The sequence below is a fragment of the Pongo abelii genome, chromosome X (genome assembly GCF_028885655.2).
Source record: "Pongo abelii isolate AG06213 chromosome X, NHGRI_mPonAbe1-v2.0_pri, whole genome shotgun sequence".
NCBI classification, from domain to species: Eukaryota; Metazoa; Chordata; class Mammalia; order Primates; family Hominidae; genus Pongo; species Pongo abelii.
In genome coordinates, this window is record NC_072008.2 from 75,025,325 (window position 1) to 75,045,167 (window position 19,843).

General features: G+C 40.8%; 1 protein-coding gene across 1 annotated transcript in view; it reads left to right on the forward strand.

The window, feature by feature from the left end:
• Positions 1-15,948, forward strand: part of DGAT2L6 (diacylglycerol O-acyltransferase 2 like 6) — a 31,123-nt gene extending 15,175 nt beyond the window's left edge. The window contains exons 2-7 of the mRNA XM_002831761.5: positions 9,523-9,633; positions 10,064-10,134; positions 10,507-10,711; positions 12,140-12,314; positions 14,552-14,763; positions 15,199-15,948. Coding sequence (XP_002831807.2) covers positions 9,523-9,633; positions 10,064-10,134; positions 10,507-10,711; positions 12,140-12,314; positions 14,552-14,763; positions 15,199-15,353 — 929 coding nt within the window. The 3' untranslated portion in view covers positions 15,354-15,948. The remainder of the gene's footprint in view (positions 1-9,522; positions 9,634-10,063; positions 10,135-10,506; positions 10,712-12,139; positions 12,315-14,551; positions 14,764-15,198) is intronic.
• The last annotated feature ends 3,895 nt before the right edge of the window (positions 15,949-19,843 follow it).

Sequence of the window (19,843 nt, forward strand, 5' to 3'; positions counted from 1 at the left end):
TACCAAAACAGAGATATAGATCAATGGAACAGAACAGAGCCCTCAGAAATAATGCCACATATCTACAACTATCTGATCTTTGACAAACCTGAGAAAAATAAGCAATGGGGAAAGGATTCGCTATTTAATAAATGGTGCTGGGAAAACTGGCTAGCCATATGTAGAAAGCTGAAACTGAATCCCTTCCTTACACCTTATACAAAAATTAATTCAAGATGGATTAAAGACTTAAACATTAGACCTAAAAACATAAAAACCCTAGAAGAAAACCAAGGCATTACCATTCAGGACATAGGCATGGGCAAGGACTTCATGTCTAAAATACCAAAAGCAATGGCAACAAAAGCCAAAATTGACAAATGGGATCTAATTAAACTAAAGAGCTTCTGCACAGCAAAAGAAACTACCATCAGAGTGAACAGGCAACCTACAAAATGGGAGAAAATTTTCGCAACCTACTCATCTGACAAAGGGCTAATATCCAGAATCTACAATGAACTCAAGCAAATTTACAAGAAAAAAACAACCCCATCAAAAAGTGGGCAAAGGACATGAACAGACACTTCTCAAAACAATACATTTATGCAGCCAAAAAACACATGAAAAAATGCTCACCATCACTGGCCATCAGAGAAATGCAAATCAAAACCTCAATGAGATACCATCTCACACCAGTTAGAATGGCAATCATTAAAAAGTCAGGAAACAACAGGTGCTGGAGAGGATGTGGAGAAATAAGAGCACTTTTACACTGTTGGTGGGACTGTAAACTAGTTCAACCATTCTGGAAGTCAGTGTGGCGATTCCTCAGGGATCTAGAACTAGAAATACCATTTCACCCAGCCATCCCATTACTGGGTATATACCCAAAGGACTATAAATCATGCTGCTATAAAGACACATGCACACGTATGTTTATTGAGGCACTATTCACAATAGCAAAGACTTGGAACCAACCCAAATGTCCAACAATGATAGACTGGATTAAGGAAATGTGGCATATATACACCATGGAATACTATGCAGCCATAAAAAATGATGAGTTCATGTCCTTTGTAGGGACACGGATGAAATTGGAAATCATCATTCTCAGTAAACTATCGCAAGGACAAAAAACCAAACACTGCATGTTCTCACTCATAGGTGGGAATTGAACAACGAGAACACATGGACACAGGAAGGGGAACATCACACTCTGGGGACTGTTGTGGGGTGCGGGGAGCGGGGAGGGATAGCATTAGGAGATATACCTAATGCTAAATGACGAGTTAATGGGTGCAGCACACCAGCATGGCACATGTATACATATGTAACTAACCTGCACATTGTGCACATGTACCCTAAAATGTAAAGTATAATAATAATAAAATAAAATAAAAAAGAAAAAAAACCAAATAATCCAGCAAACATGACATCATCAAAGAAAACTAGTATAGTTCCAGTAACAGCCCAAATAAATGGAGATCTATTAAAGACTTGACAAAGAATTCAAGATAATCATCCTGAAGTGCAGTGAGTTGTAAGAGAACACAGACAACTGAACAAAATCAGGAAAACAACACATAAATGAGATGAGAAGTTTAATAAAGAAATAAAAACCACAAAAAGGACCCAAACAGAAATCCTGGAGCTGATGTATACAATGACAGAACTGAAAACTAAAAGAAAGAGTTTCAATAGCAGACTTGATCATGCAGAAGAAAGAAATGGGTAACACAAAGATAGGTAATTTGAAATTAGCCAATTAGAGAAACAAAAAAAGAAAAAAAAATGAAAATGAGTGAAGAAAGCACAAGGAACCTATGGGACACAATAAGCAAATGAATCTATTAATTATGGGAGTCCCATAATTTAGGAGAAGAAAAAGAGAGAGAAAGAAACAGAAAGATTATTTCAAGAAATAATGGTTGGAAACTTCACAAATCCTAGGAAAGAAATGGACATCAAGATTCATGAAGCTCAGAGGATCCCAAGCAAGATCAACTCAAAGAAGAATATCCTGAAGCACATTATAATCAAATTGTCAAAAGTCAAAGACAAAAGAGAATATTGAAAGCATTAAGAGAAAAGAGTCTCACCACATACAAGGGAACCTCATCAGCAAACTTCTCAGCAAAAATCTTGCAGGCCAGGAGGGAGTGGGATGATACACTCAAAGTGCTAAAAGATGAAAAACTGCCAATGGAGAATACTATAACCAGCAAAGTGGTCATTCATAAATGAAAGAACAATAAAGACATTCTCAAAGCCAGGCATGGTAGCTCATGTCTGTAATCCCAGCATGTTGGGAGGCTGAGGTGGGAGGATTGCTTGAGGCCAGTTTGAGACCAGCTGGGGCAACATAGTGAGACTCTGTCTCTGCAAAAATAAAAATAGTAAAATTACCCAGGCATGGTGATGTCCAGCTACTTGGACTTCCAGCTACTTGGACTTCCAGCTACTTGGGAAGCTAAGGCAAGAAGATTGCTTGAGCCCAGGAGTTCAAACTTCAGTGAGCTATGAGCATGCCACTGCACTTCAGCATAGGTGACAAAATGAGACTCCATCTCTAACAACAAGAAAAAAAGACATTTCCAGACAAATAAAAGCTAAAGGAGTTCATCACGACTAGACCTACCTTACAAGAAATGCTAAAGAAAGGTGTTTAAGTTGAAATGAAAGGATACTAAGTAACAACATTAAAACATATAAAAATTTGAAACTCACTGGTAAAGGTAAATATATCATCAAATCCAAAATACTCAGAATACTGCAATGGTAGTGTGTAAATCACTTTTAACTTTATATCTTTTTATATCATGTATCCATTAACAAATTGTTGTAGGTGTAGTTATTTTTAGTACTTTTGTCTCTTATCTCATGTTAGAGTTAAAAGTGGAAATCAAAAAGTATCTTGAGGCAAATGAAAATGGAAACACATCATACCAAAACTTATAGAACGCAGCAAAAACAGTTCTAAGGGGAAAGTTTATCATGGTAAATACCTACATAAAGAAAAAAGAAATATCACAAATCAATAACCTAACTTTACATCCCATGAAACTAGAAAAAAAAGAATAAACTAACCCTAAGATAAACAAAAGTAACAAACCCTTAGCTAAACTAACCAAGGAAAAAAGAGAGAGAATATCAAATAAATAAAATCAGAAATAAAAGAGGAGACATTACAACTGATAACACAGAAATATAAAGGTCATAAAAGACTACCATGAACAATCATATGCCAACAAATTGGATAACCTAGAAGAAATGGATATGTTTCTAGACACATACAACCTACCAAGAATAAATTATGAAGGAAGAAAATCTAAACAGATCAATGACAAATGAAATTTAATCGATAATCAAAAACCTCCTAACAAAGGAAAGCCCAGGACCAGACAGCTTCATAGGTGGTCAGTAGTTCAAGACCAGCTCGGCCAACATGGTGAGTTTGAGACCAGCCTGGCCAACATGCTGAAAATACAAAAATTAGCCAGGCATGGTGGCATGCTCCTGTAGTCCCAGCTACTCGGGAGGCTGAGGCATGAGAATTGCTTGAACCGGGGAGCAGTGAGCCGAGATCGCGCCATTGCACTCCAGCCTGGGCAACAGAGTGAGAGTATGTGTCAAAAGAAAAAAAAAAGAATTAATGTCAATCCTTCTCCAACTCTTCCAGAAAACTGAAAAGGCGGGAGCACTTCCAAACTCCTTTTACAATGCCAGCACTACCCTGATACCAAAGCTAGGCAAGGATAGTCCAAGAAAAGAACATTACAGGCCCATATCCCTGATGAACATAGATGCAAAAAATCCTCAACAAAATACTAGCAAACCAAATTCAACAGCACATTAAAAGGAGCATACACCACAATCAAGTGGGATTTATCCCTGGGATGCAGGGGTGGTTCAACATGCATATGTCAATAAATGTAATATACCACATTAACAGAAGAAGAATAAAAGTCATAAGATCATCTCAATAGGTGCAGAAAAAGCATTTGACAAAATTTAACATCTTTTCATGACAAAAACTCTCAGCAAATTAGACATAGAAGGAATGGATCTCAACATAATAAAGGCCATATATGAAAAGTCCACAGCTAACATCATACACAATGGTGAAAAGCTGAAAGATTTTCCTCTAAGATTAGAAACAAGGCAAGGGTGCTCATTCTGCCATTTCTACTCAACACAGTACTGGATGTCCTACCAAGAGCAATTACACAAGTAAAAGAAATAAAAGGCATCTAATTTGGAAAGAAAGAAGTTAAATTGTCTCTGTTAGCAGATGACATAATCTTATATAGAAAACCCTAAAGACTCCACCAAAAAATTGTTAGAACTAATAGATGAATTCAGTAAAGTGTCAGGATATAAAATGAACATACAAAAATCAGTTGCATTTCTATACACTGACAATAAACTATCCAAAAAAGAAATGAAGGAAAACAATTCAATTTACAATATCACTAAAAGGAATAAAATACTTAGGAATAAATTCAACCTAGGAGGTAAAAGATCTATATACCAAAAACTGTAAGACATTGAAAAAAATTGAAGAAGACACAAATAAGTTGAAAGATATCCTGTGTTCATGGATTGGAAAAATTGACATTATTAACATGTCTATACTACTCAAAGTGATCTATAGATCCAATACAATCCCTATGAAAATTCCAATGACATTTTTAAAAGAAACATAAAAAAATCCTAAAATTTGTATGAGACAACAAAAGACCCTGAATAGCCAAAGTAATCTTGAGAAAGAAAAAGAAAGCTAGAGGCATCACACTTCCTGATTTCAAACTATATTACAAAGCCATAGTAATCAAAACACTATGGTACTGACATAAAAACAGACACAGAAACCAATGAAATAAGATAGGTAGCCCAGAAATAATCCCATGTATTTATAGTCAACTAATCTTTGAAATGGGTCCCAAGAATACACAATGGGAAAAGGATAGTTTCTTCAATAAATGGTGTTGAACTAGACATCCTCATGCAAAATAATGAAACTAGACTCTTACCTTATGACATACACAAACATTAACTCGAAATGGATTAAAGACTTAAATGTAAGACCTGAAATCATTAAACTCCTAAAAGAAAATATAGGGAAAAAGCTCCTTGACATTGGCCTTGACAATGATTTTTTGGATATGACAACAAAAACACAGGCAACGAAAGCAAAAATAAACAAGCAGGAGTACCTCAAACTAAAAATCTTCTGCCTAGCAAAGGAAACAATCAACAGAATGAAAAGGCAACCCACACAATGGAACAAAATATTTGCAAACCGTATATATATCATTAACCCATAAGGGGTTAATCTCTAAAATTTATAAAGAACTCATACCACTCAATAGAAAAAAATAAAATAACATAAACTTTTTAATAGGCAAAGGACTTGAATAGACATTTTTCCAAAGAAAACATACAAATAGCCAACAGGTATATGAAAAGGGGCTCAACATTATTAGTCATCAGGGAGCTGCAAATCAAAACCACAGTGAGATATCACCTTACACCTGTTAGGATAGCTATTATCAAAAAGACAAATGATAAGTTTTGGTGAGGATATAGATAAAAGGGAATCTTTGTACACTGTTGATAGGAATGTAAATTGTTACAACCAGTATGGAAAATAGTAGGGAGTTTCCAACAGTAATGAAATTAGTGTCTTGAAGAAATATCTGCACCCCCATGTTCACTGCAGTATTATTCATAATAGCCAAGACGTGGGATCAACCTAAGTGTCCACCGGCAGATGAATGAATAAAGAAAGTGTCACACACACACACACACACACACATGAATATTATTCAGCCATAAAAAGGAGATCCTGCCATTTGCAATAACATGGATGAACCTGGAGGATACTATGCTAAGTGAAATAAGCCAGACACAGAAAGAAAAATACCATATGATCTCACTTAGAGCTGGATGTGGTGTCACATGCTTGTAATCCTAGCTACTCAGGAGGCTGAGGTGGGAGCATCACTTCAGCTCAGGAATTTGAGACCAGCTTGGGCAGCACAGAGAGAATCTGTCTCTAAATATATATATATATTTGTAAATAAATATAAGTCAAATTCATAGAAGCAGAGAATAGAATGGTGGTTGCCAGGAGCTGGGGCAGAGGGAAAATAAGGAAATATTTGTCAAAGGGCACAAAATTTCAGTTACAAAAAGAATAATTTCTGGGAATCTAAAGTATAGCAGCATGGTGACTATAGTTAATAATACTGTATTATATGTTTGAAATTTGCTGAGTGGATCTTAAGTATCCTCACCTCTAGCCACAAACACACACAAAGGGTAACTATGTATGGTGGTGAATGTGTTAATTTGATTGTTGTAATCATCACACAACGTATACCTGTGTCAAATCATCACATTATGCACATTGAATATACACCATTTTTATTTGTAAATTATACCTCCATAAAACTGGTAAAAATGAACTTGAAGTATATTGTAGATCTAAATGTAAAAAAAGAAAACTGTAAAGTGTTTAGTAGAAAACATAGGGGAGGCCAGGGGCAGTGGCTCACACCTGTAATCCCAGCACTTTGGGAGGCTAAGGCAGGAGGACCACTTGAGACCAGGAGTTTGAAACTAGCTGGGGCAACATAGCAAGACCCTGTCTCTACAAAAATATACAAAATAAATTGGCTGGGTGTGCTGGCATGCTCCTGTAGTCCCAGCCACTCTGGAGGCTGAAGTGGGGGGATCGCTTGAGCCCAGGAAGCAGAGGTTGCAGTGAGTTGAGCTGAGATCACGCCATGGAATGCCAGTCTGGGTGACAGAGCCAGATCCTGTCTCAAAAAAAAAAAAAAAAAAAAAAAAGAAAGAAAAGAAAAGAAAAATCTTCATGACTTGAGGTTAGACAAAGAGTTCTTTCAGTTTGACATCAAAAGCACAATCTGTAAAAGAAAAAAAAATTAATAAATTGGGCTTCATCAATATTAAAAGCTTTTGCTCTAAAAAGGACCCTGTTAACAAGAATGAAAAGATAGACACAGATTAGGAGAAAATGTTTGCAAATCACATATCAGACAAAAAAATTATATCCAAAATGCATAAAGAACTACCGAAAGTCAACAGTAAGAAAACAACCCAATTGAAAAATGGGCAAAAGATTTGAATGGACACTTCACCAAAGAGGATATACAGAAAGCAGACAAGCACATGAAAAGCTGTTACGCATCATTAGCTATTGGAGAAATGCAAGTTACAATTATGATGAGCTACCAATGCGCATATATTAGTTTTTTTCTTCTTTTTTTTTTCTTTTTTTTCCCCCAGTGCACATAGAATGGCTTGGCCATCTTCACTACAAACTAAATTAGGAGCCTACCTATGTGAACTTCCTCTTTGATAACCCTCTCCAAGACGCCTCACTTGAACGTGACAAGAGAAATTGGAACCATCTCCTGGTGTCAAGGCCATAATACCTAAGGGAGTGTCACACATACATAAATGCTTGTTCTTCATCATTCCTTCTTCAGATACCCTTGCTTTATGTCACGGAACTCTTTTTACATGAGACTTAGCTCTTCCACATTTGGCCTCTATTTCTCCTATATCTTTAAATTCCACTTTTGTCACCGTGCGCGACACTGATGACACTCGGGCTGGGTCTGGAAGCCTTGCTCTGAAAAAAACGTTCTTGGTCTCCTGCCGGGCCATATCTGCAGTTCCAATAGGTTCCACAAGGGGGATGGTGTTATCCAGGTAAGGGCTCTTAGACCGCCTTTAGGACTGGTGGATAAATGAATGAGATAAAAGGCACACAACTAATCCGTCTATGCTTTTAAAATAACATCACATTTAAATAACACTATACATGCTGACTAAATAGTAATTATCAAGTTTATTACTGAAAAGAGAAAACATTTTCTTATTTCATTTTCAATTGGTCTACAGATATTTGTTGAACACCTACTGTGTGCCAAGCTCTCTTCTAAATATTGGGGATACAAACAAAATTTATTTGAAACAAAATATAAAAGAAATGATACACTTAGGCTAACTTTAATTAGTGATTATTCTTATTTAACTTTATCTGAATTTTCTTCTAAAGCTTAACTGGCAAATTTACTCTCCTCTTTGATGAAGGGCATAGATAGCAAGGCTTTTCTCCATGGCAGGCTTCCCATAATACTCCTCCCACCACTCTTTCCTGTCTAATTTGAATGCTTACAACAACCATCTCGACCAGTGATTATGAGGGCAATTCAGCCTATTACAAAGGTTTCTTCTACTCCATAACATGACTTTTGAAAGCACTGTCCACTCAGCCTTTCTCTTGCTATTTTCATTTATGTCCAAAATGCAAGAGACAAAGAACTGGTAGGCAACTCCTGAGTTTCTTCTTCCCTGAAACTTTTATCTGCTATGACATGGTATCTGGTCAAAGAAATCATTCCTTTAGCTAAGTCTTTTTTTATTCACCATATGTATACTTAGCCCCTCTTTCTCATGAATGCAGATTTTTTTTAATGGAATTCATTCCCACTGCTGTAACATGTATCATGTTTGCAGTTACAGCCTGCTATGGCCATTTGCTAACACTGACTTCCCCTTCTGAACCTTTGTGACACTTTTGAATGGAACAAAATGAACACAGTAAAGTGTTTTTTGTTTTTTTGGTTTTTTAGAGATACTGTCTTGCTTTGTTGCCCAGGCTGGTCTCAAACTCCTAGGTTCAAGCTGTGCTCTCGCTTTGGCCTCCTAAATTGCTAAGATTACAGGAGTGAGCCACCGCACCTGGCCTAGTAGCGCAGTTTTGTTGTTGTTGTTGTTTGTTTTGTTTTGTTTTTTCGAGACGGAGTCTTGCTCTGTTGCCCAGGCTGGAGTGCAGTGGCACGATCTCAGCTCACTGCAACCTCTGCCTCCCAGGTTCAAGCGATTCTCCTGCCTCCACCTCCCAAGTAGCACTACAAGCGTGTGCCACCACGCCTGGCTAATTTTTTGTATTTTTAGTAGAGACGCGGTTTCACCGTGTTAGCCAGGATGGTCTCGATCTCCTGACCTCGTGATCTGCCTGCCTCGGTCTCCCAAAGTGGAGTGGTTTTTTAATCCATGTTTACTTTTCAGCATCAAACAGCCTGTACACTGCGGGTAACCTCCCTGCTGGAATATGCAGACTTATCAGTTCAGCACAGGAAAGAGGGTCAAGCTTTTAGAAAGAATTTCCAGAGGTCCCAGAATGGGGATTCAGCTACCAGCCCAATGTGCTCTTCTTCCCATTCACCAAGCCGTGCTGTCCTTTGACCCCAACTTCATGGTTCTGCTCTTTCTTCAGTTGAGAGTTTGGCCATCAAGGAGACCGAGATCCAGGGGCTCAGAGGCTTGCCTAGACCACAGCAGAGACAAATGGAGGGTGAGGGGTTGGGGAAGAGGGGAGAAGGAGAGAAGAGTCCCACATCAGCCTAACCCTGCTCCTGTAGTGTAGAGCAGAGGCCGGGGTTACGAGAAGTGTACTAAAACTTGAAGGGAACTGAAAGGCTTGAACCCTTTGTGTCTCCTCAGGAGCTATTCCCATTCTCCTTATACCCTACTTTCTGCTGTTCAGTAAGTTCTGGCCCTTGGCTGTGCTCTCCTTAGCCTGGCTCACCTATGATTGGAACACCCACAGTCAAGGTAAGAGACAGGGGCACAATGGTGGTCCTGTTTGGGCCAAGAATGGAAGGACAGGGAGAGGGAGGTGGAGGGAGAGGGGGAGAACCAAGGGTAGGGGAGAGGGGAAGGAAGGGGAGGGAGAAGGGAGAGCAAAGCTCAGCAGGGACAGAGGTCTCTACCAGGTAGCTCAGGAAGAATTATGAGGTTGAGGTCTCTGGGCAGGTGCCCCCAGCTTCAGACTATTTTCCTGTCACCTTTCTGGTCGGCTCTAGAGGAGCAGGGGCTTCCTGTGTCTTGGGGATTGGATTCAGGGACAGTACTTACAGTTCTGAGATGTCAGAAGGAGGCCCCTCCTGCAACCTGAGGACTGCAGGCAGAACTCTCCTCCTCTGGGAGAGGTAGAGGGACTGCAATACCCTACGTACTCTTCCCTTCCCTTCTGTACCCACAGGTGGCAGGCGTTCAGCTTGGGTACGAAACTGGACCCTATGGAAGTATTTCCGAAATTACTTCCCAGTAAAGGTGACTACTCTTCCTCGGGGTGCCCTCAGTCCCTGTTGCCCAGACTCTTGCTCCCTACTCAGCTCCATGTTTTCAGAGGCTTTGGTGGTCAGCAGCGAAGGTCAAGGCCCCGAGTCATAATGCAAAGCAAGGGCCCAAGATGGATGGGCAGGTGGGGAAACAGGTGGATGGCAGCCTTTCCTGCACTGGCAAACCCAGGTCAGCCTCTCTGACCATCGTGAGCCCTGGCAATCCTATGACAATGACGACATCCTAGTGAACGGGGATTTGGGGCTCCCGGAGGGAAACATAGGCTACCTGCTGGGATTTTAGTCCACACGTCGTTTCTTCCTTCTTTGTAGCCAATGCTCTGACTCAATCTCCCTCTAACAGCTGGTGAAGACTCATGAGCTTTCTCCCAAACACAACTACATCATTGCCAATCACCCCCATGGCATTCTCTCTTTTGGTGTCTTCATCAACTTTGCCACTGAGGCCACTGGCATTGCTCGGATTTTCCCATCCATCACTCCCTTTGTAGGGACCTTAGAAAGGATATTTTGGATCCCAATTGTGCGGGAATATGTGATGTCAATGGGTGAGTACAAGAAATAATTAATTCTATTTTTTTACCTACTTCAAAGGTGCAACCCCAATAAGTCCTGACAATCACTCCCTGCTTGAAGAGTACATGATAGAAAATAAGTCCAGGACACCCTGGGCCCGTAACAGGAGTATGTGGCTAAGCATTTGTTTCTGTCCAAGATCTGGGGAGCAGGGTTTGACTGGGCAGCAGGGGAAGTTATAGGCATTCATAGGAGTCACCAGGACTTTTTTCAGAGGGAGAACCAGAAGGCTGGAATTCAGGACCAATGCCAAAGTGCAAATCAGAGGATGAAAGCCAAGAATTAAACACAAATGCAGGGAAAAGCAGGTGTGAATGGGATAGCTCAGGCAAACTTCACCAGGCTCTCTCTAGGATGTCAGTTGGCCTCTTTGGGCTGGTCATTTGTACACCATGGTGTCTTAAAAACATTTTGAAGTCTATCATACTAGCTAAAACCCTCCTGGTCCATGACTTTTATCTCCCTGGAACCCCTTCACACTTGCATAAAATGCTAAGGGATAAAGGATAGGAGTTCATCAGAGTATCCAGAACAACTTCCCCATGCTCAGCTTCAAGTCAGGGCACTGTGACAAATGTCTCTCTCTCTGGACAAATAGTCATCCTCCTGGACACCAGAAAACAACTGAAGCCAAACATTAAAAGGTAAGATACATTTCTCTGGAGGGGCCAGGTGGGACCACTGGAGTCCCAGAGGATGCTTCTACTCTGCTCTGAGGTTAGCATGGCCCTGGAGCAGGAATCTTTCTCAATGGCTAGCGCCTGAAGGCAATTTCTGCCATCGCAGTAGAGAATAGAAGGTGAGCGCAGGGCAAAGATGGGAGACAGAAGTGAGAAAGGCTAGATGATTGTTGTTAAACAACAGGGTGTCATTCACATTCCATTATTCATCTACATTTCAGTTTGGCTTGGTCAGGCTCAGGGGTCTGCCTACTCTCTAGAAACCCCAGCCATTGGCTTCCCTTTGGCAGGTTACTCTTAGGGAGGAAGCAGGTTGGTGGTGGCTAGTCTCGATTACCCCTGGAGGAGAGAACTCTGCAGGATCTCCAGTGTTGTCAGCCTGGGCAGAGTGGAAGATGGCTGTGCTTCATGGGTAGAGAGGGATGAGGTGGGCTTAGTTACTATTGATCTGAAATGCAGTAGGCTATGGATGATAGGGGGCAGAGAAACTCAGTATAGACCCAACTGCAGAAGCACAGACCCCCAAGGCAAACAGCTGACCCTAAGGACCAATCTTAGGCTAGGGCAGTCATAACCCAGGACACGAAGGTCAGAGACAGAAAGGTGGAAACAGCAATAGTCAGAAAACAGAACTGTCTCCAAAAGGAAGAGCCCGGGAAAACCCCTTACCCCATCCTCAGGAATGAAGTTTTTCTACCACTTGACTCTTTGGTTTCACAGGTGTGTGCCCTGTGAGTAGATCAGCCTTGAAGTACTTGCTGACCCAGAAAGGCTCAGGCAATGCCGTGGTTATTGTGGTGGGTGGAGCTGCTGAAGCTCTCTTATGCAGACCAGGAGCCTCCACTCTCTTCCTCAAGCAGCGTAAAGGTTTTGTGAAGATGGCACTGCAAACAGGGTGGGTTCCAAGGTTCTAGTGCTCCGATGTCAGGGTGCCATAGGCCCTCTGTAGCCCTCTCCAAAAGGTGCCCTCCCTGGGCACCTGTTAGAGGGTCCCCATCTTCACTCTAATTCCTTCTGTCTACCCCCTCACATTGTGCCTTAGGGATGTTTGGGCCTCCAGATACGTTTCAGTGGGCCGTTTTCTTACTTGAAGTTGGAGAAAGAACAGCAGAAGAAAACCTTTTACTTTCTGCCCATTGGCCTGGTAGGCTGGAGGTCTGGGAAAGTAGGGCTTCACTCTATATCAACCTGTTAACTGAGAGGCCCTGAGAATCTACCAACTGCAAGGGAGGCACTAGCTTTGATACCGTGAGGATCAAAAAGATAAGACATGACCCCAAAGAGCATACAATCTGGTTTGAGAAATAGACCTCATTCATTCAGCAGTTACTGAACACCCACTGTATGTCAGGCATAGTGCTAGGCATTTAGGATATAAAAGTAAATAAGACCTGGTCCTTGCAAACTCACGGTCCAGTATGGAAGAAGACAGACCCATGCACATATAACTACCAAATACATGCAGAATCCAACCACTTACTACCTAGACAACCACCCCTTGGTTTACTACCATCATCTCTCCCCTTGGATGATTACAACACTTCTAACTGCTCTTCCTGTATCTATTCCCGCCTCCCCCACCCCAAGAGTCTATTCCCAGCTTCAGCCAGGATGATCCTGTTAAACATGAGTCAGATCATGTCACTTCTCAAAATAATCCAATGGCTCCCATGTCACTCAGAGTAAAAGCCAAAGTCTTTATAGGGGCTTGCAAGACGCAGAATAATCTGGTCTATAGCTGCCTCTCTGTCCTCATCACTCACTTCTCTTCCCACTCTCTCACTCCATCACAGCTACACCGGCCTCTTTGCTGTTGCTCAAGCAGGCCACCCGCTCCTGCTTTAGGGTCTTTGCTTTAGCTGTTCCCTCCGAACACTATTCCTGCAAATGACTGCTTGGCTCATTCCTTTATCTCCTTCAAGTCTTTGCTCAAATGTCTCTTCTCAATACGGTTATCTGACCATCTTGCTCTATTTTTTCCCAGTTACACTTATCTTCTTATAGCTCATCCATTTTATTTATTTGTTTACCGACTATTTTCAATGTTTATTGTCTGTCTTCCTCTCAAAAAAAGTAAACTCCACGAAGACAGAATTTTAAAAAATCCATTGTATTCACTGATGCATCTCCAGGGCCTAAAACAGTGCTGGCACATAGAGCTTAATATTTGTTAAATAAATGGAACACTACAATGGAAATGTGTACAAAGTGCTATGTGAGCACCAATTTATAGAAAGATCTTGACCCAGAATAGAGGTTTCATAGGTGGGTAACATCTGAACTGTGAATTGAAATATTAGTAGGAGTTGCCAGGCAGACGAAAAGGGAGAAAGAACTCAGGCATTCAGTGAGGACCTATGGCATGTCAAGCGCTATGCCAGGGCCTAGGGATTCAAAGATGAATATGACCCAGTTCTTGCCTTTGATTGGCTTGCTGTCTACTGGGGGAGTCAGGCAGGTAAGGAGATGACTGTAATACACGGTTGGGGCAGCGTTAGTGTAGAAGAGAGGTAAGCACTAGATGAGGGGTACCTAATCCGCATTGGGGGAATTGAAGTGGTCAAACAAAGTTGCTTTAAGGGGATGAGATTGGGACTGAGCGCAAAACTGAATGAGCCACATAAAGACAGAGGGAAGAGGGAAGACACTTCCGTCAGAGGGAGCAGAATGTACAAAGACACAGAGATGAGAGAGTACGAGGCACACTTAGTATGGCTAAGCAGATTGCAAGGAAAGAGTGGGGAGAGGGAAAGCTAGCCAGGGAGGGAAGGCTAGAGCAAAAAGGCCATAAGGAAGCAGCATGGTGTAAACTGAGGAGCTCTGGAAGAGTTTGAGAGGAGTGGCATGTCCAGATATGCAGTTTATGAAGAACACTCTGCATGCTGGATGCAATGAAGACAGAGCTTTTGAGATTAGTTTCTTCCTATAACAGGACAAGGCAGAGCAGCAGCTCCCCTAAGAGAGTTCAGTTGGGAGAGTGGGGCATGGCAGGAATGGGACATGAAGATGGAGATGTTTGGGTGCTTGGGTTCTTGTCCTATCATGGGGAGGTTGGAGAGGTTTCCCACCTTGGAGAGGATTTTTCTGGGGATCTTCCTCAGAGAGCTCACACTCCTGCCCCTCTCTTTGCAGGGCATACCTTGTCCCTTCATATTCCTTTGGTGAGAACGAAGTTTTCAATCAGGAGACCTTCCCTGAGGGCACGTGGTTAAGGTTGTTCCAAAAAACCTTCCAGGACACATTCAAAAAAATCCTGGGACTAAATTTCTGTACCTTCCATGGCCGGGGCTTCACTCGCGGATCCTGGGGCTTCCTGCCTTTCAATCAGCCCATTACCACTGTTGGTGAGCTTTCCAGTATCTCCAGATGACCTGTTTCTTCATTCACTTCCCATCCACTTTAAATCATCCATCAAGTCCAGGGGGACCCAACTCACATCTGAGATGGGAAATGGGTGTGGTTAAGAGCAGGGTGGGTAGGACAACTAAACAGATAAGAGTTGTGGCCATTCATGGATGTGACATCAGCATCTGCTACAAGAGCATCACCATTTGCACACATTCTGTCACCAGTCTCCTGAGCTTGCTTGCATTCTCTTGAGCATGGGTTTGATTAGATGATCAGAGAACAGGGGCCAGGATGAGACTGGAGCAAAAGGAAAGAAAGAAAGAAGGGGAGGAAAGCCAGATACTGAGTTTCAGTACGTGGCTCCCAGTGAGGAATGGGTAGTTTGAGTTGAGGGGGGAACTCTGATGTTTGTCTCTTTTCTTTTTTCATAGTTGGGGAACCCCTTCCAATTCCCAGGATTAAGAGGCCAAACCAGAAGACAGTAGACAAATATCACGCACTCTACATCAGTGCCCTGCGCAAGCTCTTTGACCAACACAAAGTTGAATATGGCCTCCCTGAGACCCAAGAGCTGACAATTATATAACAGGAGCCACATTCCCCATTAATCAACCCCCAAAGCCATGAGGGATCCAAGTAGAGCCACAGAAAAAGAATTCCAGGAGAGGGAAAGATCGGAAGGATGAGAGAGGGGACCATCCAAGCCAGAAATTATTTAATAAATCAGAGTTCTAGCAATAGAGTCCTCTCCCAAGTGGCTGAGGCAGGCTTAGGGGAAAGAACCAGAGGGGCAGGGGGGAAGTGGGGAGGGCTGGCTAGCCAGAGGAGTTGGCTGTATCACCCCTGGTTATTCTAGGGCAACAGCCCAGTTGGGGAGTCTTATGAATCACTCCAGCCAACTCTCTGATCACAAAGAATACTGTGCCGCTTTCTCCTAAACCTTAGTTCACCAACACTACGTAGGTTTAGACTTAGAAGCTTTATTTGGAACAGGGATAGTTTGTTTCCTCTTGGTCCTTTCCTTACAACTTGGGAACTGCCACAAGGTAAACCAGGGACCTGAACTGTAGCTGCCTGGTCCAAGCAGACAGGATTCCCTCAGTTGTGATAGAGTTCTAGATTGGCAATGCAGTTACATTGTTTCTTCTTTGAAAATAAAGTTCTAGACATATAAAACAGGATATCACTATTTCCTGATTATTCTGTGGTTCACTATTGGGCTTCCCTCAAACCTAAGATTTTCCCTTCTGGCCAGAAAGCTGCTCGATGGAGAGCCATTTTCCTCTTCTTTATTTACCCTTCATACTTCCCCAGACAGAAAAGGTGGGGGAATGGAACCACAGCTGCTGCAAATTGTAAAAGACAGGAGCAGAAACATGGGAACTGGCACAGGTACCCGCTGGGTAGCCCACCTCTCCTGATCCCACATAATCACCCTATGTCAGAAGGGAGGGAGCCACAAGACCATGCACCAACTGTAAGTTCGCTTGATGTCAAGTCCCTTCTATGTTCCAGGGACCATAACATTGCTTTCACAACCATTGTCTCTTAATACTAAACATAAGCCCAGTGAGATTGAGATTGTCATCACCTCCATTTCACAGTAGCTACAGCTCCTAGATGGTTAGTAGCTTGCCCAAAGCCATACAACTTTGGATAGAACCAGCATTCAAATCAGAGTTCTCTCCAATGCACCACTCCATGTCCCCATTCCTCATTTTCTGGAGACCCACTTTTCAGCTTCATTTTCCTAAATGAAGCCCCATGGCACTCCACCAAAATTAGTTCATAAGTGTGGGCAAAAATGGTATGGATTCTACTCACAGTGGTCCTATATTAGGCCTCAGGGAAAATAATTGATTAATTTAAAAAACCTTTCTATATCAATAGAATGGAATTGAGAACACAGAGGGTCAATTGATTTTCACCTAGGGTGCCAAGACAATTCAATGTGGGAAAGAATAGTCTTCAACAAACAATGCTGAGACAACTGGACATCCACATGCAGAAAAATAAAGTTGGACCTTACCTCATATCATATACAAAAATTAACTCAAATGGATCAAAGACCTAAAGTGAAAGTTAAAACTATTAAACTCATGGAAGAAAACATAGGTGTAAAGCTTCATAATCTTGGATTAGGCAATGGCTTCTTAGATATGACATCAAAGGCACAAACAACAAAATAAAAAATAGATAAGTTGTACTCCATTATAATTAAACACTTTTGTGCTTCAAAGGACACCATTAAGAGAGTGAAAAGACAACCCACAGAATGGGAGAAAATATCTACAAATCATGTATCTCATAAGAGTCTAGGAGCCAGAATAGATAAATAATTCTTACAACTCAACAACTGAAAGGCAATTCAATTTTAAAAATAAGCAAAAGATTTAAATAGACATTTCTCCAAAGAAGCTATACAAATGAAAAAGTAAGGGTCGGGTGCAATGGCTAACACCTGTAATCCCAGCACTTTGGGAGGCCCAGGAGGGAGGATTGCTCGAGCCCAGGAATTCAAGACCAGCCTGGGCAACATAGTGAGACCCCATCTCCACAAAAAATTTAAAAATTAGCAAGGTGTGGTGGTGCATGCCTGTGTTCCCAGCTACCAGGAGACTGAGGTGGGAGAATTGCTTGAGCCCAGGAGTTCAAGGCTGCAGTGAGCTACAATCGTCACATCACTGCACTCCAGCATGGGAGACAGGGTGAGACCCTGTCTCTAATAAAAAAGAAAAAGTGCTCAAAATCATTAATCATTAGGGAAATGCAAATCAAAACCACCATGATACCATTTTACACCCACTGGGATGACTATAATAAAACAAGCTAGACAATAACAAGTATTAGTTAGAATACTGGAGAAACTGGAATTCTTGGGCATTGCTGATGGTAAAATGGTGGAGCCACTTTGGAAAACAGTTTGACAGTTCTCAGAGTTAAGTGTAGAGTTACCATACGACCCAGCAATTCTACTTTTAGTTATATAACCCCCAAATTTAAAACATGGTCACACAAAAACTTGTACATAGATGATCACAGCAGAATTACTCCTAATAGCAAAACAGTGCAAACAATCCAAAGGTCTAGCAACTGATGAATGGATAAATGTATTGGGTTCTATCCATACAATGGAATATTATTTGGCAATAAAAAATGCAGTAATGATACATGCTACAAAACAGATGAAACTTGAAAACATTATGGTAAGTGAAAGAAGCCAGGTCATATATTGTATGATTCCATTTCTATGAAATTTCTATGAAATGTCCAGAATGAGCAAATATAGAGATAGAGAGAAAGAAAGAGAGAAGAGAAAGAGAAAATAAATTAGTGGTTATCAGGGATTGTGAAGGAAGAAAGGAAAGGAGAATGACATTTAATGGGTAGGGGTTTCTTTTGGAGGTGATGAAAATGTTCTGGAATTAGATAATGGTGGCGGTTGCACAACCTTGCAAATATGTTAAAACCACTAAATTGGACACTTTAAAATGGTGAATTTTATGGTATGTGAATTCTATCTCAGTGAAAGAGCAGTGTTTAAGAAAACAGCTTTTTAGTTTAAGGGAAAAAAGTGTGAGCTATTTTAAAGTTAAAAAAATCACAATAAAAAATTTTAAATGCTTTCTATTTTAAAATGATTGTAGATTTACAGGTAGTTGCAAAATTAGTCCCTTGAACCCTTTATCCAACTTTCCACAATGGTGACATCATATGTAACTGTAGTACAATATCAAAACGGGAAATTGACACTGGTACAATACTGTTAAAACTTATTCAGTTTTCACTGTTTTTACGCTCACATATGTGTGTTTGTGTGTGTGTGCATGTGTGTCTATGCAATTTGATCCCATAAATAGATTCATGTAACTCCCATGACCATCATGATATAGAACTGTTTTATTACCACAGAGGAACTTCCTCATATTACCCCTGTATAACCACACGCCCCCACCTTTGTCCCTGTCCCTGGCAATCACTGATCTACTTTCCATCTGTACAGCTTTGTCATTTCAAGAATTATACAAATGGAATCACAGTATGTAATATTTTGAGATTGCCTTTTTTCACTAAGCATAATGCCCTTAAAGATCTAAGTTATAATGTATCCATAGTTGATTCCTTTGTGTTGGCTTGGCAGTACTCTATGGTCTGCATATACCAGAGTTTGTTTAACCACTCACCCATTGAAAGACATCTGGATTGTTTCCAGTTGTTTGGCTATTACAAGTAAAGCTGCTGAAAACATCTAAAACTTACACCCTTCTCAATATATAAGAAAAGAAATGTCAAATCAATAAAATATCAAGAAGAGCTGTGATTTAAAATCGAAATACAATATTTTGAATTTTGACTCCATGAACACATAATGAGACAGGCACAATTTTGGCAAAAATATTGTCTGTTTTACAAACACACAAAAGTAGGTGGAGTGAGATATCAAAGAAAGACATTTCATTCTGAGCAAAATGTATTTCCAGTGTAACAACTACAGTAAGAGAACTGGTTGCTGCAACCAGTCCCAGGATTGGGACAGAGGGTATCTGCAGGTTCCAGCACAAAAGCATTGAAGTTTCTGGCAAAGTTAACTGAAATCATGAAAAGGAAAGCTACTAATTGCAAACAAGTGTCTAATATCAATGGAACAAGACTTTTTTTTATAATCTAATGCTGTCACAACTCCACACTACTGAGAAATACAAATCAAGGTCTGACTATAAGGCAGAGATGGTTGAATTGTTAGATTCTCAAAAGAATTCAGCCATAAAATGTGATTGAAATAGGAGAGCAAGGGATCATTGTAACAGTTGCTATAGAAATTACCTTGTTCCAAATATTTACCATGTGTCATTACTCACCTCATTGACAACAAAAACTTTCCAGAGGTGGGAGGATTATATAATACACCTGTATTATAAAATACACCTGGAGTGTCCTGAGAGTAATAAAGAATCCCTGTGTTTACTTGAGGAATATTTAGCAGAAAAATATGACATCTTCATTCCAAACTTCGAGGACTTGCATTTCTTTTTTTTTTTTACTTGAGATTTAATATATAGACCATATGATATCGTT